Raw genomic sequence first — 24,947 nt, forward strand, 5'->3', positions numbered from 1 at the left:
GGCTGCTTGTGACCGTCCTGACTGTACTGCGTCTCTGCTGGGGGAAGTAGTCCTAATTAATACGCAGCCAGCTAAGTGTTACAGCGGGCTTGCGCAAAATTCTTTCCTGGCTCTGCGGTGCGTTCCGTAAGCGAAGTCAGCCTCCAACCACAGACCAATAAGCGACACATTTAATTACAGCGTTCTGTGTCTGCACTACTGGTAATACACCATGCTGAGGGGTAGGGTTAGGCCTAGAGGACGTGGACGCGGGAGAGGACGCGGAGGCCCAAGTCAGGGTGTGGGCACAGGCCGAGCTCCTGATCAAGGTGTATCTCAGCCGACTGCTGCGGGATTAGGAGAAAGGCACGTTTCTGGCGTCCCTACATTCATCTCACAATTAATGGGTCCACGCGGCAGACCTTTATTAGAAAATGAGCAGCGTGAGCAGGTCCTGTCGTGGATGGCAGAAAGTGCATCCAGCAATCTATCGACCACCCAGAGTTCTGCGCCGTCCACTGCTGCAACTCTGAATCCTCTGGCTGCTGCTCCTCCTTCCTCCCAGTCTCCTCACTCCATTACAATGACACATTCTGAGGAGCAGGCAGACTCCCAGGAACTGTTCCCGGGCCCCTGCCCAGAATGGGCAACAATGGTTCCTATCCCACCGGAGGAGTTTGTTGTGACCGATGCCCAACCTTTGGAAAGTTCCCGGGGTCCGGGAGATGAGGCAGGGGACTTTCAGCAACTGTCTCAAGAGTTTTCAGTGGGTGAGGAGGACGATGACGATGAGACACAGTTGTCTATCACTCAGGTAGTAGGAATTGCAGTAAGTCCGAGGAAGGAGTGCACAGAGGATTCGGAGGAAGAGCAGCAGGACGATGAGGTGACTGACCCCACCTGGTTTGCTAAGCCTACTGAGGACATGTCTTCAGAGGGGGAAGCAAGTGCAGCAGCAGGGCAGGTTGGAAGAGCCAGTGCGGTGGCCAGGGGTGGAGGCAGGGCCAGACCGGATAATCCACCAACTGTTTCCCAAAGCGCCCCCTCGCGCCATGCCACCCTGCAGAGGCCGAGGTGCTCAAAGGTCTGGCAGTTTTTCACTGAGAGTGCAGACGACCGACGAACAGTGGTGTGCAACCTTTGTCGCGCCAAGATCAGCCGGGGAGCCACCACCACCAGCCTCACCACCACCAGCATGCGCAGACATATGATGGCCAAGCACCCCACAAGGTGGGACGAAGGCCGTTCACTGCCTCCGGTTTGCACCACTGCCTCTCCCCCTTTAGCCCCAACCTGCCACTGAGATCCAACCCCCCTCTCAGGACACAGGCACTACCGTCTCCTGGCCTGCACCCACATCCTCAGCTCCGCTGTCCTCGGCCCCATCCACCAATGTCTCTCAGCGCAGTGTCCAGCCGTCGCTAGCACAAGTGTTTGACCGCAAGCGCAAGTATGCCACCACGCACCCGCACGCTCAAGCGTTAAACGTGCACATAGCCAAATTGATCAGCCTGGAGATGCTGCCGTATAGGCTTGTGGAAACTGAGGCTTTCAAAAGCCTGATGGCGGCGGCGGCCCCGCGCTACTCGGTTCCCAGTCGCCACTACTTTTCCCGATGTGCCGTCCCAGCCCTGCACGACCACGTCTCCCGCAACATTATATGCGCCCTCACCAACGCGGTTACTGCCAAGGTCCACTTAACAACGGACACGTGGACAAGCACAGGCGGGCAGGGCCACTATATCTCCCTGACGGCACCCTGATGGGTGAATTTAGTGGAGGCTGGGACCGAGTAAGAGCCTGGGACCGCTCACGTCCTACCCACCCCCAGAATTGCGGGCTCCAGCTCGGTGGTGGTATCTGCGGCGGTGTATGCTTCATTCACTAAACCACCCTCCTCCTCCTCCTACGCAACCTCTGTCTCGCAATCAAGATGTGTCAGCAGCAGCACGTCGCCAGCAGTCGGTGTCGCGCGGCGTGGCAGCACAGCGGTGGGCAAGCGTCAGCAGGCCGTGCTTAAACTACTCAGCTTAGGAGAGAAGAGGCACACGGCCCACAAACTGCTGCAGGGTCTGACAGAGCAGACCGACCGCTGACTTGCGCCGCTGAGCCTCCAACTGGGCATGGTCGTGTGTGACAATGGCCGTAACCTGGTGGCGGCTCTGCAGCTCGGCAGCCTCACGCACATGCCATGCCTGGCCCACGTCTTTAATTTGGTGGTTCAGCGCTTTCTGAAAAGCTACCCACGCTTGTCAGACCTGCTCGGAAAGGTGCGCCGGCTCTGCGCACATTTCCACAAGTCCCACACGGACGCTGCCACCCTGCGCACACTGCAACATCGGTTTAATCTGCCAGTGCACCGACTGCTGTGCGACGTGCCCACACTGTGGAACTCTACGCTTCACATGTTGGCCAGGCTCTATGAGCAGCGTAGAGCTATAGTGGAATACCAACTCCAACATGGGCGGCGCAGTGGGAGTCAGCCTCCTCAATTCTTTACAGAAGAGTGGGCCTGGTTGGCAGACATCTGCCAGGTCCTTGGAAACTTTGAGGAGTCCACCCAGATGGTGAGCGACGATGCTGCAATCATTAGCATCACCATTCCTCTGCTATGCCTCTTGAGAAGTTCCCTGCAAAGCAAAAAGGCAGACGCTTTGCGCTTGGAAATGGAGGCGGGGGAAGACAGTATGTCGCTGGATAGTCAGAGCACCCTCCTGTCTATATCTCAGCACGTTGAGGAGGAGGAGGAGGTGGAGGAGCATGAGGAGGAGGGGGAAGAGACAGCTTGGCCCACTGCTGAGGGTACCCATGCTGCTTGCCTGTCATCCTTTCAGCGTGTATGGCCTGAGGAGGAGGAGGAGGAGGATCCTGAAAGTGATCTTCCTAGTGAGCACAGCCATGTGTTGCGTACAGGTACCCTAGCACACATGGCTGACTTCATGTTAGGATGCCTTTCTTGTGACCCTCGCGTTACACGCATTCTGGCCACTACGGATTACTGGGTGTACACACTGCTCGACCCACGGTATAAGGAGAACCTTTTCACTCTCATACCCGAAGAGGAAAGGGGTTCGACAGTGATGCTATACCACAGGACCCTGGTGGACAAGCTGATGGTAAAATTTCCATCCGACAGCGCTAGTGGCAGAAGGCGCAGTTCCGAGGGCCAAGTAGCAGGGGAGGCACGGAGATCAGGCAGCATGTACAGCACATGCAGGGGAACACTCTCTAAGGCCTTTGACAGCTTTCTGGCTCCCCAACAAGACTGTGTCACCTCTCCCCAGTCAAGGCTGAGTCGGCGGGAGCACTGTAAAAGGATGGTGAGGGAGTACGTAGCCGATCGCACGACCGTCCTCCGTGACGCCTCTGCCACCTACAACTACTGTGTGTCGCAGCTGGACACGTGGCCTGAACTCGCGCTCTATGCCCTGGAGGTGCTTGCTTGTCCTGCGGCTAGCTCCTTGTCAGAGAGGGTGTTTAGTGCAGCTGGGGGAATCATCACGGATAAGCGTACCCGCCTGTCAACCGACAGTGCCGACAGGCTTACACTCATAAAGATGAACAAAGCCTGGATTTCCCCAGACTTTTCTTTTCCACCAGCAGACAGCAGCGATACCTAAACAATACGTAGGCTGCACCCGCGGATGGAAGCATCGTTCTCTATCACCATCAAAAACAGGGACCTTTTAGCTTCATCAATCTGTGTATTATATTCATCCTCCTCCTCCTGAAACCTCACGTAATCATGCCGAACAGGCTATTTTTCTTAGGCCAACAAGGCTCAGTCATATAATTTTTGTAAACAATTTTTATACGTTTCAATGCTCATTAAAGCGTTGAAACTTGCACCTGAACCAATTTTTGTTTTAACTGGGCTGTCTCCAGGCCTAGTTACAAATTAAGCCACATTAACCAAAGCGATTAATGGGTTTCACCTGCCCTCTTGGTTGGGCATGGGCAATTTTTCTGAGGTACATTAGTACTGTTAGTACACCAATTTTTGGGGGTCCTCGCCTACAGTGTAATCCAATTAATTTTTTGCCCACCTGCATTACAGCTGACGTTACATCAGCTGTGCTGGGCACTGCAATGGGATATATTTATGTACCGCCGGTGGCTTCCTGGCACCCACCCATGCTGTCGGTCCACACAGAGTTGTAACTGCATGTGTCCACTTCTAAAGAACCCCAGTCTGACTGGGGCATGCAGTGTGGGCCGAAGCCCACCTGCATTTAACATGACATTACCTCAGCTGTGATGGGCAATGCAATGGGATATATTTATGTACCGCTGGTGGCTTCCTGGCACCCACCCATGCTGTGGGTTCACAGGAAGTTGTAACTGCATGTGTCTATTTATAAAGAACCCCAGTCTGACTGGGGCATGCAGTGTGGGCCGAAGCCCACCTGCATTTAATCTGACGTTAGCTCTGCTGTCCAGGGCACTGCAATGGGATACATTTATGTACAGCCGGTGGGTTCCAGGGAGCCACCCAGGCTGTGGTTCCACAGGGACTTCACATTGCGGAGTTGTACCTGCCTGTGACTATTTATAAAAAAACGCGGTCTGACTGGGGCATGCAGACACCTTGACAGAATGAATAGTGTGTGGCACAAAGGTTCCCCATTGCTATGCCCACGTGTGCAGCTCCAGATGGAGGTGGCACAGGATTGGATTTCTCATTGCTTCTGTACAGCATTGTGGGCTATCGCCCCGCCCCTTTTAAAGAGGGTCGCTGCCTAGCCGTGCCAACCCTCTGCAGTGTGTGCCTGCGGTTCCTCCTCATGGCAGACGCACTTATAAAAAGACATGAGGGTGGTGTGGCATGAGGGCAGCTGAAGGCTGCGCAGGGACAATTTGGTGTGCGCTGTGGACACTGGGTCGTGCAGGGGGGGTTGGGCAGCATGTAACCCAGGAGAAGTGGCAGCGGAGTGTCATGCAGGCAGTGATTGTGCTTTGTTGGAGGTAGTGTGGTGCTTAGCTAAGGTATGCATTGCTAATGAGGGCTTTTCAGAAGTAAAAATTGTTGGGGGGGGGCACTCTTGTCGCTATTGTGGCTTAATAGTGGGACCTGGGAACTTGAGATGCAGCCCAACATGTAGCCCCTCGCCTGCCCTATCCGTTTCTGTGTCGTTCCCATCACTTTCTTGAATTGCCCAGATTTTCACAAATGGAAACCTTAGCGAGCATCGGCGAAATACAAAAATGCTCGGGTCGCCCATTGACTTCAATAGGGTTCGTTACTCGAAACGAACCCTCGAGCATCGCGAAAATTTCATCCCGAGTAACAAGCACCCGAGCATTTTGGTGCTCGCTCATCTCTAGTTAAGATTCATGTGTGGATAATTGGAAACGGTTTGTAAAGCGTACCAGACTTTTCAGCTGATTTTTTTTTAAAAGCTGTCGTGTGTGTCTGTGTATCTTACAGGATGCAGAACAGTGACAATATGACCAAGGCAAGGGTTGCATAAAATGCAGATGAATGGTGTATGATGGCACAACAGTGAAAGACAGAGGCAGAGACAGCTTAGTGCAGCAGATGACCAAAGCTCCTTCAACTCTCTGTTCTCATTTAATTCTTGGTGTTTTTCTCTCTGTTTATCAGTTTAGTTTGACTCAACCAACCTTCTTCTCAGCTGCTTTCTCTTTCAGCACCTTTGATAAGTCTCTGCTGACTGCACACAAGGACTCCAACCTGCTTCCAGTCTTGTACACAGGAGTACTTATAATTCGGGTACTAGCTCTCTGCATCTTACTTTGGTTTTATCTATTCTTCACAGCTGCTTGTCTATCATTTCTCCCTTGTTAAATCCACATCCCCCCATCTGGCCAGGGATTTACAACACACAGTCCAAGGGGAAAAAGTCTACCTCTGACTCATACCCAAAGGTTATGTAAATACATACTTATGGCAGGGACAGGAAATCTTTTTAGAGAATGGACAGATTTTGCATTTCAAAATCTACATGAAATTTCACTTAAAGTGAGTAATTCAGTCATCTCAATTCATTGCAAAGATTGTTATGAGATATATAGTGTTATTTTTCTACATATGGTTAACTTAATATAGTATTTTTCATCCAGTCAAGTAAAAATGCATTCTGTTATCTCTGTGCTACATTTAATGGCGTATTCCAGCCCAAGAAAATTCTCACTGATTCCCTGCTTTATATGATAAATGTTATATGGGTGGGGATTAGAGATGAGCGAGCATACTCCTTAAGGGCAGATACTCGAGCGAGTATCGTCCTTTTCGAGTACCTGCCTGCTCGTCAGAAAAGATTCGGGTGCCGGCGGGGGCGAACGGGGGGAGATCTCTCTCCCCCGCCACTCCCTCCTGCTCACTCCCGCAACCCATCGCTCACCCACGCCAGCACCCGAATCTTTTCTGACGAGCAGGTAGGTACTCGAAGAAGACGATACTCGCTCAAGTATCTGCACTTAACGAGTATGCTCGCTCATCTCTAGTGGGAATCCTACCACCGGGACCTTCATTGATATATCCTTACATATCTGTCACCATAGGCTCCCTTGTTAATTAAAATGTATAGATTTAATGTGTACCTATTTTTACTGGTTGTGCTGTTGACAAGTCTAGAGGTGGAAATATATACGGAGGCTGAGCAGAACAGTTATTGCTGGTGGAGACTTCAGGGGAGCTGTTCTGTTGTGCTGATTTTTGTTCCCCCCATCTTCTTCTATGTTGTATCCCCTGAGAAACCAGATGTCTTACTGCGACTCATTATAAAGATATTATACAACAGTCAGGAAAGCCAGAACCATTGGGTAGCAGTATTCTATATCTAGTCAGCCATAATGCATAGGGGCATATATAACACTACTTCCTAGTGGTTCTGGCTACCTTGCACATTGAATAGTATCACACATAGCTAAACCTAGCCCTGTTTAGAATGAAAACTTGGTCCACCTGCTCCTGCTTTATTTAATGCTGAACCACTACTCTGTTCCATTAGAGGTAAGAGCAAATCTCTTGGGAGGCGACAAGCAACAATACATGCACAGGATGGCCACTCATACAGTTGTGAAATATAGCGTAGACAACTCATGACGCAGTACTGCAAAATGATGATGTATTTTTTGTCCACAGCTAATCATCTTGCACTACATATTTTGGGACAAGCCATAAGGAAAGGTAAGGTATGGCACATCTGTTTGGAAGACTGGCGTATCAACTGAGCACATCAGACTTAGGAGGCAAGATAGCATGCAATGTTTTCCCCCAACATTGCACATGCCAAGTGAGAGTTTAAAAAAAAGCTTGTGTGCCTACACCAATTGAAATGAATGGGTGCTATTTCTGTCCGTCAGACCAATTTTTTAAAATTGTCATTCAATGGCTGAGTGCAGCCTCTGACTGGTCACAATGCTCAGCCAATCAGAGGCAATGTTTTCTGAAGATGGCGATTCATAAACCCTGGCCATCAGAATACAGAAGAAGAAAAATTCTTCTTCTTACTTCTGGAGAAAGAAGCTGCGATGGAGCGCTAAGGGATGTTTTTTGTTTTTTTTTCTGTCAGCTTGGGCTTATTTTCAGGGAAGGGCTTATATTTCAAGACCTTCCCCGAAAATCACTGCGCGAGTTGCCTGCAGTTTATTGCTTTCAAGAGGCCAACTGCAGCACCGTTCCCATTGAAAGCAATACAGTAGCATTGCGGTCCTCTGCCACAGCTGGTGACAGCTGTGGCAGGAAATTCTGTAACCCCCATGGGGTGTCCCCTCATCACTGAACACTGTAACAGTGCTGTCACAGTGTTCAGTGATGAGGGGACTCCCCACTGGGATTCTTCATACGCGCCAGTTAGGTCCGTGCTGCGCATGAGAAGCACGGATGTCCTATCTTTTGCAGGTGCGCATATTTTGCAATAGTAAAAGACGGATATCTGAACAGTGCCATAGAGAACCAATGGTTCTAATAGATGTGCTTTTTTTGCGCACATACAGTAGGTGTGTGCAAAAACATGCTCGTCTGACTGAGCCCTTAGGATAGACTGTGGAGGACAATGGGGGTTGTTTGGTGTAATGTAGATTAGGATTATTCTGTGAGGACATTTTTACATACAAGTGGAGTGGGATATCAAGAAAATTACGTGCAGACCTTATTTTCCCTTATCAGCTTTCATTAGTGTTTGTGTATTCAATGTATTGCCCAAGACAACACTACTTCTTCTCCCAATGTGAACTAAAAACTGCAAAAGGATGAAAATCAATGGTGTAGATTATTTGTCAAGTAACCTTAAATATATATAGTGTGAAAGTTTGGAAAAAACAAGATGAAAAAGTCAAATGATCAAGTTTTCAAGGGGTTAAATGATTACTCTAATGCATTTACTCTCACTGCCCAGGGCATCAGGAACTGTAAATATATCCTTACCTGAAGAGTCAGCCAAGTTTCAAATGATATGAGTATGATAACGGAGTTAATGTTTAGAAAACTTCATGCTAACTTGTATTACATAGTTGGTAAAATATAAAAACCTATTTTAATACGAGCAAAGCCAATCCTACCTGGACATACCTGTAGGGTTTGATGTTCTAAGGGTCAGATCATTTTTCTCAATTCCCGAAATCATTTGAGCGGAGCAGCTCAGGTGGAGAAGATAAGAACATGCAGACACCATATTCAACGTCGCAAACCTATATTGATGAATTTAACCCCTTAGATTACTACCAGACATACTATGCTACAGAGAAAGGGATTTTATTTGGAGAATGGACAGAGTTTGTCTTACAGAATCTGCATGAAACATTTGGTCCAGGTAACAGTTAAACTATGAATGGATAAGTAGAGACCGCTATTGTGTACAAAGCTTGAATAACGACTGCATTATTGGAATTTGCTTGAATAATACTAAGTATATTGTTATTAGTTCAACAGGTTGTAACATCAGGAGTGTCCTGTTCGTATGATAAGCAGTTTCTCTCTCTCTCTCTGACCGCCTGCAGACGGCCGGGTCGGATCCCGCTGTGAGAATTCTTTCAGCGGGAATGCGGTCTGGTGCCCCTGCAGAGGCCTGCGGCTTACCCGCTCCCGGCGTCTTCTCTCTGCGCCGATGCATGCACAGAGAGGAGCCAGCCTTTCACCACTGACATTTCTGTCCAGGCTTCTGTGAGACCAGCACAGAAATAGAGCATGCCGCGATTTGTTTTCCGCATGTCTTTTCACGAGGACAAATCACGGCTGTCTGCTTAGGATTGCGTTATCTAATGCAATCCTATGCAGGTGGGCATGGGCGGAAATTCTACGGGAAATCCGACCGCTGAATTTCTGCCCGTCTGCAGGGGGCCTCTCTGGGGACTCAGGCCACCAATGTGAATAGCCATCATGTAATACTACATTTTCCCTACAGCAAGATAAATCACTCAAATGAAAAGGGTGGTCTTTGATGAGAAATATAAAGACCATTTAGTAATAAGCTGAACAGCACAAAAATGGTTATGTTTTATCAAATTCACTATATCATAGAATTCCAGACTCTATCCTCTTGCTAATCAGGTGGATATTTGATATTTATCTAACTATATGATTAATTGCAAAGCCAAGATGAAAAAGAAACTTTTTTGCATCATAGTGTTCCATCGATGTAGTCATTTTAGGGCTTTTTTTGTGGGACAAGTTATATGGTTTTTAGTAGAACCCTTTTGAGTACAAATGTATCAATCCTTAAACAAAACACTCATGGCGCTACAAATGCTTATTTTGTGTGCCGAATAGAGATGAGCGAGCACCAAAATGCTCGGGTGCTCGTTGCTCTAGTCAAGCTTTCCGCGATGCTCGAGAGTTCGTTTCGAGTAACGAACCCCATTGAAGTCAATGGGCGACTCGAGCATTTTTGTATGTGACCGATGCTCGCTAAGGTTTTCATTTGTGCAAATCTGGAAAACCTACGAAAGTGATGGAAACGACACAGATACGGATAGGGCAGGTGAAGGGCAACATGCTGGGCTGCATCTCAGGTTCCCAGGTCTCACTATTAAGCCACAATAGCGGCAAGAGTGCCCCCCCCCCCCCAACAATTTTTTACTTCGGACAAACCCTCATTACCAAGGCGCACCTTAGCTAAGCACCAGACTACCTCCAACAAAGCACAATTCCTGCCTGCGGGACACACCGCTGCCTCTTCTCCTGGGTTACATGCTGCCCAATTCCCCCACACGACCCTGCGTCCGCAGCGCACACAAAAGTGTCCCTGCGTAGCCTTCAGCTGCCCTCATGCCACACGCTGGCTGCATAGCCACACCACCCTCATGTCTATTTATAAGTGTGTCTGCCATGAGGAGAAACCGGAGGCACACACTGCAGAGGGTTGGCAGGGCCAGGTAGCGACCCTCTTTGAAGGGGGGGCGATAGCCCACACTGCTGTTGAGAATTGATAATAGATTGACGTTCGATATTCATTCCAATCCTGTGCCACCTCCATCAGGAGCTGCAAACGTGGGCATAAAGGGGACTCCGCTGCCAGCCCAGCACTTCTACACATCTCCACAATGCAGCAATACTCGGTGTGGGAAGTATGTGAGCGGGCCCTGGGTAAGCCTCTGTCCCAGCAAACACCTTGTGTGGCCCAAGGTGCTGCGAGTGACATAGCAATGGGAACTCTATGTATCCACACACTACTCATTCTGTTTGGGTGTCGGATACCTCATCGACAACGCAAGGGGTAAACCATCTGCACACTGCACCCTACCCAAGTCTGTCAGTGTTTTGGGGACAGACAGGTACAACTCCGCTATGGCAAGTCTGTGTGCACCCACAGCATGGGTGGCTAGCAGGAACCCACAAACGGTACATAAAGAAATCCCATTGCAGTGCCCCAGATAGCTGAGGTTATGTGAGAGGAAATACATGTTGGCTGCGGCCCACACTCCATGCCCTAGACATTCTGTTTTTGTTTTTTTTTTCAAGTGCCAGGCAGGTACAACTCCGCTATGGCAAGTCTGTGTGCACCCACAGCATGGGTGGCTAGCAGGAACACACAGACGGTGCATAAAGAAATCCCATTGCAGTGCCCCGGATAGCTGAGGTTACGTGAGAGGAAATACATGTTGGCTGTGGCCCACACGCCATGCCCTAGACATTCTGGGTTTTTTTTTAAGTGCAAGGCAGGTACAACTCTGCTATGGCAAGTCTGTGTGCATCCGCAGCATGGGTGGCTAGCAGGAACACACAGACAGTACAGAAATAAATCCCATTGCAGTGCCCCGGATAGCCGAAGTTACGTGAGAGGGAATACATGTTGGCTGCGGCCCACGCTCCATGCCCTAGACATTCTCCGGTTGGAGGTTTAGCAGCGAAAGCCAGATGTCGATCTGCTCAGTCAGACCCTGCAACAGCTCGGGGGCAGTGTCCCTCTTCTCACCTAGGCTGAGTAGTTTCAGCACGGCCTGCTGATGCTTGCCCACTGCTGTGCCGCCACGCCGCGCCACACCGACTGCTGGCGACGTGCTGCTCACTTTTCTTAACTGAGAGGTAGAGGTTGCATAGGAGGAGGAGGAGTGGGAGGGTTTAGAGGAGGTGGCATAGACCGCTGCAGATACCAGAACCGAGGAAGGACCCGCAATTCTGGGTGGGGGTAGGACGTGTGCGGTCCCAGGCTCTGACTCGGTCCCAGCCTCCACCAATGTGCCGTCAGAGAGATATACTGGCCCTGCCCGCCTGAGCTTGTCCACGTATCTGTGGTTAGGTGGACCTTCCCAATAACCGCGTTGGTGAGGGCATGATTGATGTTGCGGGAGACAAGCTGGTGTAGGGCTGGGACGGCACACCGGGAAAAATAGTGACGACTGGGGATCGAGTAGCGTGGGACCGCCGCCGCCATCATGTTTTTGAAAGCCTCCGTTTCCACAAGCCTGTACGGCAGCATCTCCAGGCTGATCAATTTGGCAATATGCACGTTTAATGCTTGAGCGTGCGGGTGCGGAGCGGCGTATTTGTGCTTGTGCTCCAACGCTTGTGCTAGCAATAGCTGGACGCTGCGCTGTGCGACATTGCTGGATGGGGCCGAGGACAGCGGAGGTGAGGGTGTGGGTGCAGTCCGGGAGGCGCTCGTGCCTGTGTCCTGAGAGGGGGGTTGGAACTGAGTGGCAGGTTGGGGCACAGGGGGAGAGGCAGTGGTGCGACCCGGAGGCGGTGAATGGCCTTCGTCCCACCTTGTGGGGTGCTTGGCCATCATATGCCTGCGCATGCTGGTGGTGGTGAGGCTGGTACTGGTGGCTCCCCGGCTGATCTTGGCGCGACACAGGTTGCACACCACTGTTCGTCAGTCATCCGCGCTCTCACTGAAAAACACCCACACCTTTGAAGACCTAGGCCTCTGCGGGGTGGCTTGGCGCGAGGGGGTGCTTTGGAAAACAGTTGGGGGAGTCTTCGCTCTGGCCCTGCCTCTACCGCTGGCCACCCCACTGCCTCTTCCAACCTGTCCTGCTGCTGCACTTGCCTCCCCCTCTGAAGACCTCTCCTTAGTTGGCTTAGCGAACCAGGTGGGGTCAGTCACCTCATCGTCCAGCGGCTCTTCCTCTGAATCCTCTGTGCGCTCCTCCCTCGGACTTACTGCCCTTACTACTACCTCACAGATAGACAGCTGTGTCTCATAATTATCGACCTCCTCACCCACTGAAAGCTGTTGATACAATTGCCGGAAGTCCCCAGCATCATCACCCGGACCCTGGGAACTTTCCAAAGGTTGGGCATCGGTCACGACAAACTCCTCAGCTGAGAGAGGAACCATTTTTTCCCCAATCAAGGTAGGGGCTCGAGAACAGTTCCTGGGAGTCTGTCTGCTCATCAGAATGTGTCATTTTCATGGAGTGAGGAGGCTGGGAGGAAGGAGGAGCAGCAGCGAGAGGATTCAGAGTTGCAGCAGTGGACGGCGTAGAAGACTAGGTGGTCGATACATTGCTGAATGCATTTTCTGCCATCCACGACAGGACCTGCTCACACTGCTCAGTTTGTAATAAAGGTCTACCACGTGGACCCAAAAATTGTGATATGAAGCTGGGGACCCCAGAAACTTGCCTCTCTCCTAATCCCGCAGCAGCCGGCTGCTATTCTCCTGGACCAGGAACTTGGCCTGTGCCTACACCCTCACTTGGACCTCCGCGTCCTCGCCCGCGTCCTCTAGGCCTACCCCTACCCCTCAGCATGGTGGATTACGAATAGAGCAGACACAGAGTGGTCTGAATAATTATGTAAATATTGGCGCACAGTTGGAGGCTGACAATGGTTATGTAACGCACACTGCAGTCCAAAAAAAATTATACATTAGGCTCCAAAAAGGCCTAGCTGGGTAATAGTGAGCCACTACTACTCCCAGCAGCCACGCAGTGAAATGCACACGGTCACAGGTAGCCCTTAGGAGGAGGTTTTTTTCAAATTTTTTTGAAAAAGCAAACAGCCCAGAGAGCGCGAATATATCTTTCCCTCTATCAGGGGCTGTCGCCGCACGCTGTGAGTAAAGTTGACGGGACACACAGAGAGGTTTTAAAAATTAAGCAAATATTGACCTGCAGTTGGAGGCTCACAGCGGTTATGTAACGCACACTGCAGCCCGAAAGAAATTATACGCTGGGCTGCAAAAGGGCCTAGCTGGGTAGTAGTGAGCCACTACAACTCTCAGCAGCCACGCAGTATAATGCACACGGTCAAAGGTAGCCCTAAGAAGGAGCTTTTTTTCAAATTTTATTGAATACGCAAATAGCCTAGAGAGCGCGTATATGTCTTTCCCTCTATCAGGGGCTGTCACCGCACGCTGTGCGTGAAGTTGATGGGACACACAGAGCGGTGTAAAAAAATATGCAATTATTGGCCTGCAGTTGGAGGCTCACAGCGGTTATGTAACGCACACTGTAGTCCGAAAAAAATTATACGCTAGGCTGCAAAAAGGCCTAGCTGGGTAATAGTGAGCCACTACAACTCTCAGCATCCACGCAGTAAAATGCACACGGTCACAGGTAGCCCTAAGAAGGAGCTTTTTTGGGGTACTTGTTGACAGGATTCTACACTACCACTGTCCCTGCCTCACCAGTACTGCCCCATACTTTGTATAATTGACTGCAGACTGAGAACGCTAAAGCCTGCACAGCCCAAGATGAAAAAAAAAATTGTGCAAAACTGCTCCCAGCAGCCACAACAGTAATGCACATGGTCAGATGTGGCCCTAAGAAGGACCGTTGGGGTTCTTGAAGACGCTAACAGTAGCCTAACACTCTCCCTATAGCAAGAACAGCACTCTTCCTAATCTCTGCCAGCGTGTGTCTGAGGTGAGCCGCGGGCGGGACCGATTTAAATACTCGGCGGTCACTTGATCTCTCCAGCCACTCACTGCAGGGGGGTGGGATAAGGCTGGCACATCACAGGAGGAAGTTGTAATGCCTTCCCTGCATGTCTATTGGCCAGAAAATGGCGCAAAACATGCAGGGAAGGAAATTGAATTGACTCGAGTACCGCGTGGTGTTCGTCTAGAGTAACAAGCATCTCGAGCACCCTAATACTCGAGTGAGCATCAAGCTCGGACGAGTACGTTTGCTCATCTCTAGTGCCGAACATAAACAATTTGTATAAAGTGGCACCTCTTTGCTAATGAAAACATCTGCAACATCTGTACATATAATGTATTGAAAAATTTTGTTAAGTTTTGTGAGTGAGGAGGTGAATGGAAAACAAAAAGCAATCAAGCACTCTTTTGAGTTTCATTTTTGCAATGTTCACTATGTCGTGTAAAGGACATGTTAATTTATTCTGTGAGTCAGTACTATTACGGCAATAGTACATTAATTAGTTTTATCTATGTTGTAATATTTTTTCACAGTTAAAAAATACTTTTTATTGCTCATGTGTCGCCAGTCACATCCTGAGAGTCATAACATTTTCCTTTTTTCCTTCTCTGGAGCTGTGCAAGGGCTTGTTTTTTTTTGCAGGGCAACCTGTACTTTTAATAAGTATTATTTTGTGAGCATTAAGATCATTCTCCTCTGCCACAGCTGTAACAGCTGTGGCAGAGGAGAATGATCTTAATGCTCACATAATTTTTTATTTTTACACATTTTAGGATGATTTTCAGGTAAGGGCTTATATTTTTAAGCCCTTCCTGAAAATTCATCCCGCGCTCGCCGGCAGCCCATTGCTTTCAATTGAGCTGGCTGTATTGCCGGCTCCATTGAATTCAATGGTCAGTGCTCGTTTAATCGAGACGAGTACCGCGTGGTGCTCGTCTCGAGTAACGAGCATCTCGAGCACCCTAATACTCGAACGAGCATCTAGCTCGGACGAGTATGCTCGCTCATCTCTAGCTGCTGTGTATGTATCATTCCAAGCCTTATTATGACCACTGTAGGGTAATTAAAGTATGTTGACTGCCCCTTGGACTTTCAGATACCAATGAAGCACAGCAGATGAAAAAAGTCAGAAGGTAGGGCAGCTTACCACTTCTCCACTCCAACATATCTGCTTGTGCAGAGAAACATGTAACAGCAGGCCAATGCAAGATGTTCAAACAAAAGTAGGTATTAGGACACAGTGGCATGTAGAAAATGCAGCTTGTTTCATTGAATTCATTGTTATAAAATCCAATATCAGAACATAACCCACACAGCTGAAATAGTCAATAAGTTTTAACCCTTTAACAACCGCCCATACGTCTTCTGATGAGGGCCGTAAAAGGGCTTTATTCTGCAGCTTTAACAGCACTGCATTAGAAGCCCAGCATGGGTCTTCCGTGCCAGGGGGAGTGTGTACTTGGCTGTCAGGTACTTGCTCTAACTTCAGATCCATGATGCTTAACACTTTACACGCCGTGGCCAGTACGAACCTGGCATGTAAAAGGCTGACAGGGGAAGAGGGCTCCCTGTGTCGGACCCATCGGACTCCCACGATGTAATTGCGGTTTCTGGATAGGTTGCTATTGCATCCAGATGCTTAAATATAGCCTCTAGGTCTACTATCAATGGTGGCCTATGAGGCTCAGCCTCTTTCTGACCTCGTACGCATTTTAATGCACTACTATTCTGAAGCATAGTAGTGTATTAGAAGAATGATAAAATAAAGTGATGATCAAGTCACCTAGAGGGGCAAAAATAAAAAAAGGTATAAGGAAATAGTAAAAAAAAAACAATACAATTCAAAATAAATACATCAAAATCCCACCTTTCCCTCTTTACTATGTAAAAAGACAAAAAAAATTGCATGTGAGGTATTGCTGCGCTTGTAATGACCCAGAGAAAAAAGTTTATTTAACTGCACAGTGTCATAGCAAAAATACAAAAACATTGTGAAAATTGTTAATTTTGCTTATCTTACCTTATAAAAAACAGAATAGAAAGTGATCAAAACATTGAATGGATCAACAAATTGTACCATTAAAAAGTACAACTAATTCCGCAAAAATAATCCCTTTCACATGACTGTTGACATTAAAAAAAAATGAATACAAATTATACAATACATTATATTTTCCCAAAACTAATGTAATTAATTAATACAACTTATCCGACAAAAAACAAGCCCTTATATAGCTATGTCAATGGAAAAATTAAAAAGCTACGGCTTCTGGAATGCAATGATAAAAAAAAAAAAAAATTAGTTGGTCACTACGGTACAAATAGGCTTTGTCACTGAAGGGTTAAAACTAGAGATGAGCGAACATGTCCGTTACGGACACATCCGCACCCGGACACCGGCTTTGCCGAACACTGCAGTGTTCGCGCGTAAAGGTCCGGGTGCCGCCGGGGGGCGGGGAGATGCGCGGCGGCGCGGGGGCGGCAGTAGCGGGGAACAGGGGGGAGCCCTCTCTCTCTCCCTCTCCCCCCCCACTCCCCGCCGCACCCCCCCACGCTGCCACGGCGGCCCCCGAACTTTTTCCGCCCGAACACTGAAGTGTTCGCAAAGTTCGGTGTTCGGGCGAAAAAGGGGCGGGGCCGAACGTGTTCGCTCATCTCTAGTTAAAACGACTTGAGTTTATGAAATTGCCAGTGTGATAATTAGCAAAAGTGCAAAATGATGTATTTTGCACAGAAAAGGTCCTCTAAAGTGCTGTACACTAGGGGTTTCCCTTCCTTAGAATTGGTGGCCCACTGCCTGTTGTCATGAAGTCTGTCTCTAGTAACAGAGATGAGATGTTTTCATGGAAGTGGAGGTGGGTGTTGTCTCGTGCTGCTGACAAAAGTCTATGGAGAGAGGAAGGGAAGGAGAAGAAAGAAAACAGAGAGATTCACACAGACAGATAATTAGTGTTTTTGTCTCAAAGCAACTAAGATCACATCTACACTGCTTACTATTGCTGTATAATGTCCTCCGTGATGCTTTTAAGTATGAGTGTGTGCTATAAAGAGAAAGAAAATGGATCCTATTTTTTTATGTGTACTATCTATGGAAACATCATAGCAGCTAGTCTCCACACACCAACTCAGGCACAACTGAAAATTAAAAATGGAGCCTGCAGACAGAAAACTGGTAATAAGTGCTAGCTGCAAGCCATATAATGTTGTACAGGCTGCAAGCCATGTTGAAAAGTCACCTATACTCTAAGCATTTGTGCAGTATCCCTTACTAACAGCTTCATAATTATATGTGTAAGGGTAAGGAAAAATGCCAAAACACGTAAGCCTTGCTTATTATTCTCTGGTGTTAAACTTTATGGTGATGGACTCATTGACCTGTTTTTGCTTGGAACTGGAGCACAGCAGGGTATATAAAGATGTATTTACTAAGTTTAGAAGGTAATGTCTGCATTCAGATACATTACAGTAAAATGTAGTGAATGTGGTTTTAAAAGGCCCATTTACAAATAGTGGAAACAATCCAGGCAGATTTATTTCATGTTGTAGAAGTTGGAAATAATAGCATGCCGATTGTACTATACAATACTCACCTGCTTCAGACTTCTCCCTGCTGTCATCTCCCTGTCTCGGTTTTCAACTCCCCCCACCATCAGCGCTTTGTAACTAAGCGCTGTGATTGGATCAAGCGCCAGCCAATCACAGCCGGCGCTCAATCATTCACAGCCATTCAGTGAATGACATCACTGAATGGCTGTAATTGGTTTATCGAGCGCCAGCTGTGATTGGCTGGCTAATACTCGAGTATATATGATATTGTTTGGAGTGAAATTCAGACCATAGTTCTTAAAATTTATTGTATTTATACCTATTAAAAAAGGAATAATGTTATATTAAGAAAACTTGCTGTTCTTATCCCCAAATATTCAAAGATTAATGATTGAATAACACCACTTGTTGCTTCTATTCTATGTGGAGGGATCCCTGGTGTGGTGAGCGACTGCTACTGAATCTCCAGCCTCTTCTCTGATGTCAGGCGAGATGTTCAGCAAGTGATAAGATGGTGTAACTGTGTTACTGCAGAGAAGCAAGACTGGGCAGACTGTGAATATCTTAGAACATTTACTGAGGTGGACTAGACACAAAAAAGCTCTTCAATAGAAACATAAGACTGCACTACTTTAACATTAGACCTGGAATATCTGAGGCTATAAACAGCAGGTGGCGCTGTTTGAACATCAGTCCTGGAATATCTAGGGATATACACAGCAGGCAATGCTATCTGAACATTTGTTCTGCTACATTTGGAAACAAAAAATATTTTCTAATAAGTGTAACCAATTTTGAAAAATTATTATTTGATGGAAACAATATTTTCCAATGGACAACCCCCTTAAGGCGTAAAATAGACCTGTTATAAAGAGGTTAATGCTGGTCGCTGAGGAGTTAAGGCTGGGTGAAAGATATAAAGATAAATGGGTCCAAGCCATGTAAATAAGAAATAGGTCAAAAATCACAAAAAAGGGAAATCAAAAGAGAAAAAAAAAAATCACAGAAAGCGGCCATATATTACTGACATACTGATACAAGAGGGAGAGTAAAAGCATCACATCCCTCAACATCCAGACAGCCAGACTGTTATATGGAGGAGCAATTGTACAGGTGCAAGGTACTAATGAACAACCCCCACATATCTTCCTTAGGCCTCGTTCACACGAGTGTGATTTTAGCGCATTATAGACGCGTGAAAAGATAGTTTTTAATAGAATCAATAGTTTCCTAAAGAAGCGTTCACATGAAGGATTTTTAAACACACAAAATACTCGCACCTTCAAAAGATAGGACATGTGTGGCCCCAATGTCCCCATCTAAGGTCGATGCTGCGTGAAAAGATAGGACGTGACCTAGCTTTGGCGCAAGCTGCGCAGGATTTTCTATTTATTACTAGGGAGCAGAAGTCTATGGAAACTCCTGTAAAGAAGAAGAAAATTTCTGCCAACCAAAGAATACCCCTTACAGCAGGACATTTAAAACATGCTGCCCAGGAGCACATTTTAAATGTCCCACTGTAAACTCCTCTTAGTCCCTGCAGAGATGAGGGGAGTCCCTGAGGGTTCCCTTAATCCCCATAGGGACTAACAGGAATTTGCAGTGGGATATTTAAAATATGCTCCTAGGCAGCATTTTTTAAATGTCCTGCTGTAAGCAGTGGGGTATTCCTCCAGCCCCGCTGCAGGACAGTTCCCTAGTAGCAGTGGGCAGTAGGGGACTCCCTCCACCTCTCTCCCCAAAGTATTTGTTTATAGCAGGGTGAGAGAGGGAACAGGGTCACAGGACTCCCCTAAGAGTGTGGGACGAGGCGCAAAGCTAGAGGGATCCACCTTCTAGCCCCACCCTTCTATTTTTGCTATGGGGAATCCCTGTGAGAAGCCATATAGCCCTGCCCCCCCCCCCCCTCCTATCCCTTCGGGATCCCCATAGCAGGAAGAGAGAGTGGAGCTATGGAGGATTAACCCACAGCAAGGAGAGATAGAGCGGGGCTATGGGTTATTCCCCCATAGCCCCGCTCTCTCTCTCTCTCTCCCTGCTATGGAGAACTCCCAAAGCCCTGTAGAGCTTCTTCTCTGTCTCTGGAGCAGCTGCGCTTTTTTAGGGAGAAGCTGCCCATTCAGCAATTTTTAGTGCAGTATAGGCACGATTTTTTTTTTTTGCTTACCTATGCTGCGCTAAAACAGCACTCGGTGTGAACAAGGCCTTATATTGAGAGGGGTGACTGCTTAGTACTATACTTGCACAGAAATAAAGCATATACAGAAAGAAATCAGCTTCATTGGTTGAGAAACTTAACAAACCTGCTAAATTATTTGCACCTATCTATTAATCCAACAAAATGTATTGCCTAAACTATCTAGACAAATAAAAAGAGAAATATATCCTGCCAGAAGTTCTAAATTATTACATGATTGTTCTAATGATGAAACACTCTCTTGGAAAAGAGGAAATGTTTTTATCTATAAAATATTTATCTTATCAATTAACCCCCTTGTTTCCAAGTTCCTAATGTAATGTTTATACCGTGTTTTATTTCTTAGGAGGTGTGACAGGAGACATACTAATTGACTTTGGAGCTGGGCCCACAATTTATCATCTGCTCTCTGCTTGTGAAGTGTTCAACACCATAATAACCTCTGACTTTCTTGAGCAAAACCGAAAACAACTGGAGAAGTGGCTGAGGAAAGACCCAGATGCCTTAGACTGGACTCATGTTGTCAAATATGTGTGTGAGCTGGAAGGTAACAGGTAAATCGGGGAAATTAAAACCATAAAATCTTAGAAGCTTAAACATAAACATTGTAATTATGATATCATGAGGCCAAAGTTGTAAGTAGTAAGCTATTATTACAGAAAAACCTTTTAGGCTGGGTTCACACAGGGCGAATTTGCTGCGGTTTTGTCACGGTTTTTCCGTTGTGGTTTTGCCGCAGAAGAAATGCTTCTGCGGCACAACCGCTTCAAAGGTTAATTTTGGTTTGCGGATTTTCCTGCGGATTTTCTGGCAGAAAAATCCGCAAGCGTCTTTTTCCACAGCGTTTTTTTTACTTTTTGCCGAGTATTTTGCTGCATCCATAGAGGTCTATGGACAAAAAAGCGCTGCGAAAAAGACAGAAGAATGGACATGCTGCATCTTTGAAAAACGCGCCGCAGTTGCATTTCCGCACTGCGGCTGTGCGAAAAAAATCTGCCCGGCAATCCGCGGCAAAACTGCAGCAGATCCGCCCTGTGTGAACCCAGGCTTAAGCTTCCTTTGTCATCATTACTCAAGGTGAGGCCTCGTTCACACAAGAGTGGTTTCAGCGTAGTATCAATGCGTAAAAAAAAACAACACAGCTATACTGCACTAAATATTGCGTGAATGGTCAATTTTTCACACACAGAAGACCCAAGCTTAATGCGTGTGCAAATCACCCATTGACTGGAGCAGCGTGTTGTTTTACAAAAAAAGCGCAGCTGCTCCAGGAGATTATTGCAATCCCCTGCTGCAGCTGTGACAGCAGCAGCAGAGGGTTCCTTCAGCCCTGCAGGGAAGCGAGGCTGTTGCATCCAGGGGTTTTGACATGTTTTCAATGGCACCAGCCCTACTGAAAACAGAGAGAGGACATCAAATCCCCAACTATGGCTGTGACAGCTGCAGCAGGGATGAAGAGAACCACCACAGTGATACAAGACTGTTTCCATGTGAAAACGCCTCGCATCCAGGGGTTTTTAGCAGGTTGGTGTGATTGATATTGAGTCATGAATCACAGCCTGATATTGCTCTCATCAATGTGAAGGAGCCCAGAGAGATTTTTCCATAGCAGGGAGAGAGAGAGCATGGCTATGGGGGATTAACCCATAGACCCGCTGTATTTCTCCCTGCTATGGGTTAATACCTTATAGCCCCACTGTATCTTTCCCTGCTATGGGTTAATCCCCCATAGCCCTGTGCTCTCTCCCTGTTCTGGGGATCCCTGAGGGATATCCTCATAGTGCATAGAGAGGGGGCAGGGTTATAGGGCTTCTCACAGGGATTCCCTATAGCAAATAGAGAGGAGGCGGGGCTAGAAGACGGATCCCTCTAGCAACACCCTCTCTTCCTACGCTTTCGGAGAGGCCCTGTAACCCCACCTCTTCTCTCTCTCCCTGCTATAGGGAAATCCCTTGGGGAGAGAGGTGGAGGGAGTCCCTTACAGCCCCCTGCTGCTGGTGAATTGTGCAGCAGAGGGGCTGGAGGAATTCCAAGATACTTACAGCGGGACATTTAAAACGTGCTGCCCAGACGCACTTTTTAAATGTCCCACTGTAAATTTCTGTTAGTCCCCGCAGGGATTAAGGAAACCCTCAAGGCTTCCCGTCATCCCTGTGAGAACTAACAGGAGTTTACCATGGGACATTTAAAATGTGCTTCTGGGCTGCTTGTTTTAAATGTCCTGCTGTAAGCAGCGGGGAATTCCTTCCATCAGCCTTTAATCTTATTTACCTGCATAGGAGTTTCCATAGACTCCTGCTGCCATAGGAGTCTATTGAAACTTCTGCGCAGCATGCCCCAAAGATATATCAGTTCCTATCCCTATCTTTTCTTGCAGTACAAACCTTAGATGCAGGCATTCTAGTCCCGCATATCCTATCTTTTGAAGGTGCAAATATTTTGCGCGTCTAAAAATTCTTCATATGAATGCTTCTTTAGGGAACCATTGTTTTTTTTTTTTAGAAGCAATCTTTTCACGCATCTATAGTGCGCTAAAATCAGGCTTGTGTGAACGAGGTCTGTAGCTTTCAGTAAAAAGGATCCCATTAAAGTGGTTAGAAACATATTTCATATACTCTATTAAAGGACATTGAGGAAATAGAGAATGATACCTTTTTTAAAACCTCCATTAATTATCCAGAGTGAAAATTATGGTAGCTACATTGAGTGTCTTTCATTTTAAAGGACCCAGCACATCCATCCATTATGCAGTCCACCCATTGATTTTTTTTTTTTAATCTTATTTTATTGAGAGTCAAAAAGTAAAAATGCAGGTTACATAGATTCAATTTTATAGAACTGAAAACGTGAAGTGAAAAGGTTGCACGCAGGCTTCTAAACAAGGTTGACAGTTTAACCACCTGCTGACATAAAATCCCCTGTGTACATGTATTAGTTAGGCATACAAGGGATTGCCACTTTTCAGTAGTAAGAGTGCTTCGAGTATGAGATGAACAAAAGTTACTAGCAAGGGGGCGAAAAAACACGTAAAATAACCCATGAGGCGGTCATGTCTAAAAGGCTCTATCAAGATGATTATCTGCATTCTTCATGTATCCGCGAGGCTTGGCTTGAGAGCAGACTTTTGGAGCTATTGGGGAGTTAGTTCTTACTACTCAGCTTGTCCCACCTCATCCATCTATTAAGGCATTCAAATTTTTTACCAAACAATTCCTATAAGGGAGCAAGTAACAATGACCTCAAGACCTCACCCTCTCGCTACTTGTTGCCCTGTTCTTCCACAGATTGCAGCTGATCACTGGAGACCCCAGCAACAGAATTCATTAGGGGTATCTTATTTTCAGGGGACATGTCTAATAAAAAAAAGGTTCTGTCCACTAAATTTTTCTTATAAATGTATATCTTGACAATGTGAAAATTCATTAACATTTGTATTTTAAGACCTTACTTTGTTGAGCATTTTCCTGTATACAATGAAGTAGTAATTAGAAAATGTATGTTTATTTTTTTTAGCAACAGTGATAGTTGTGAAAAAAAGGAGGAAACACTGAGGAGAAAAGTAACCAAAGTCTTGAAGTGTGATGCGCTTGCAAAGAAGCCATATGACCCCGTGCCCATGCCAGAAGCTGACTGTCTGATTAGCTGTCTCTGCTTAGAAGCTCCATGTGAAGACCTGAAAGCCTTCACCAATACACTGAAAAAGTTTCAGGAGTTACTTAAACCCGGAGGTCACATTATAATTCAGAGCGTTCTTAACTGTACCTTCTACTATGTTGGTAGTAAATGGTTTTCCTGTCTGTCCTTAACGAAGGATGACCTGGAAAAGGCATTCAAAGAGGCCGGGTATGAAATTGTAAAATTAAAGGTGAAACCACGATCTGAGAAGTCAGGGATGGAAACCGCTGATCAAGATAGCTACTACTATATCCATGCTCGTAAACCACAGAAGCATTAACCCCTTAACGACCAGCCCATAGTGTTTTTACGTCCTCCCGAAGTGGGCTTTATTCTCTGAGGACGTAAAAACATGTGTCCTGCAGAGAATAATGCCCCTCGGGCTGTGGACGTGACAGCTCCATGCTGTCGGTGTCTGCAGGTAGCTGACAGCATGGAGCTGTCATCCCGGGCTGTTCGGAGCCCCCCCCCCCCAGCATTGCGATCGGCACTATGCAATGGATAGCGCCGATCGCAAAAAAGTAAATAAAAGTGCAATAAAAGTTAAAGATTCAGCTGCTCTGATGGATCGGATCCATCGGAGCAGCTGAAATTACTCACCGAGGTCCGCCGCACGACTCCCCGCTGTCCCGATGCTCCGGGCGCCGTAGCCGTCCTTCTGCGCATGCGCGCCAGGCGGCATTACGTCAGCCGCATGCACAGAAGGCCTGGCGGCGCGGGAGACTTAAAATCTCCTGGCTCCCGGCTCCTGTAGGTAGCCGGGAGGCAGGAGATGTCAGCGGGGACTGCGGTGGATAACGACGATCGCGGAAAAGTGAAAAAAAGTGTAAAAAAGGAAAAGTTTCACCTCCCCTCATGGATCGGGACCCCCCGCTGGCTTCTGCGATGTGCCGATGCGGCGCGCATGCGCAGAAGCCGGCGAGCCCGGCAAATTCAAAATCTCCCTGCACCCAGCTGTCACAGTTAGCCGAGTGCAGGGAGATATGACTGGGGACCACTGTATGCGGTTTCCAGTCATATGATCACCGTTATCCATCAGATAACGGTGATCATATAAAGTTAAAAAGTAAAAAAAAAAAAAAGTTAAAAGTAAAAAAAAGTTTAAAAAGTTAAAGTTTCATCTCCCCTTATGGATCGTATCCGTAAGGGGGGGTGAAATTACGTACCCAAGGTCCCGGATTTGTTCCCTGGTGGGATGTTGATCCGCGGATCTTACCCCAGCTTCGGCGCATGCGCCCGTCAGCATGATGGCGGACGC

General features: G+C 47.3%; 1 protein-coding gene across 1 annotated transcript; it reads left to right on the plus strand.

The window, feature by feature from the left end:
- The first annotated feature begins 8,605 nt into the window (after nucleotides 1-8,605).
- Nucleotides 8,606-23,969, plus strand: LOC136633598 (nicotinamide N-methyltransferase-like). Its single transcript, XM_066609356.1, has 3 exons — nucleotides 8,606-8,756; nucleotides 20,361-20,568; nucleotides 23,534-23,969. Exons 1-3 carry the CDS (start codon nucleotides 8,606-8,608, stop codon nucleotides 23,967-23,969), a joined length of 795 nt encoding a protein of 264 aa, XP_066465453.1.
- Nucleotides 23,970-24,947: the final 978 nt, after the last annotated feature.

Source organism: Eleutherodactylus coqui, chromosome 6, assembly GCF_035609145.1.
Source record: "Eleutherodactylus coqui strain aEleCoq1 chromosome 6, aEleCoq1.hap1, whole genome shotgun sequence".
Taxonomy (NCBI): domain Eukaryota; kingdom Metazoa; phylum Chordata; class Amphibia; order Anura; family Eleutherodactylidae; genus Eleutherodactylus; species Eleutherodactylus coqui.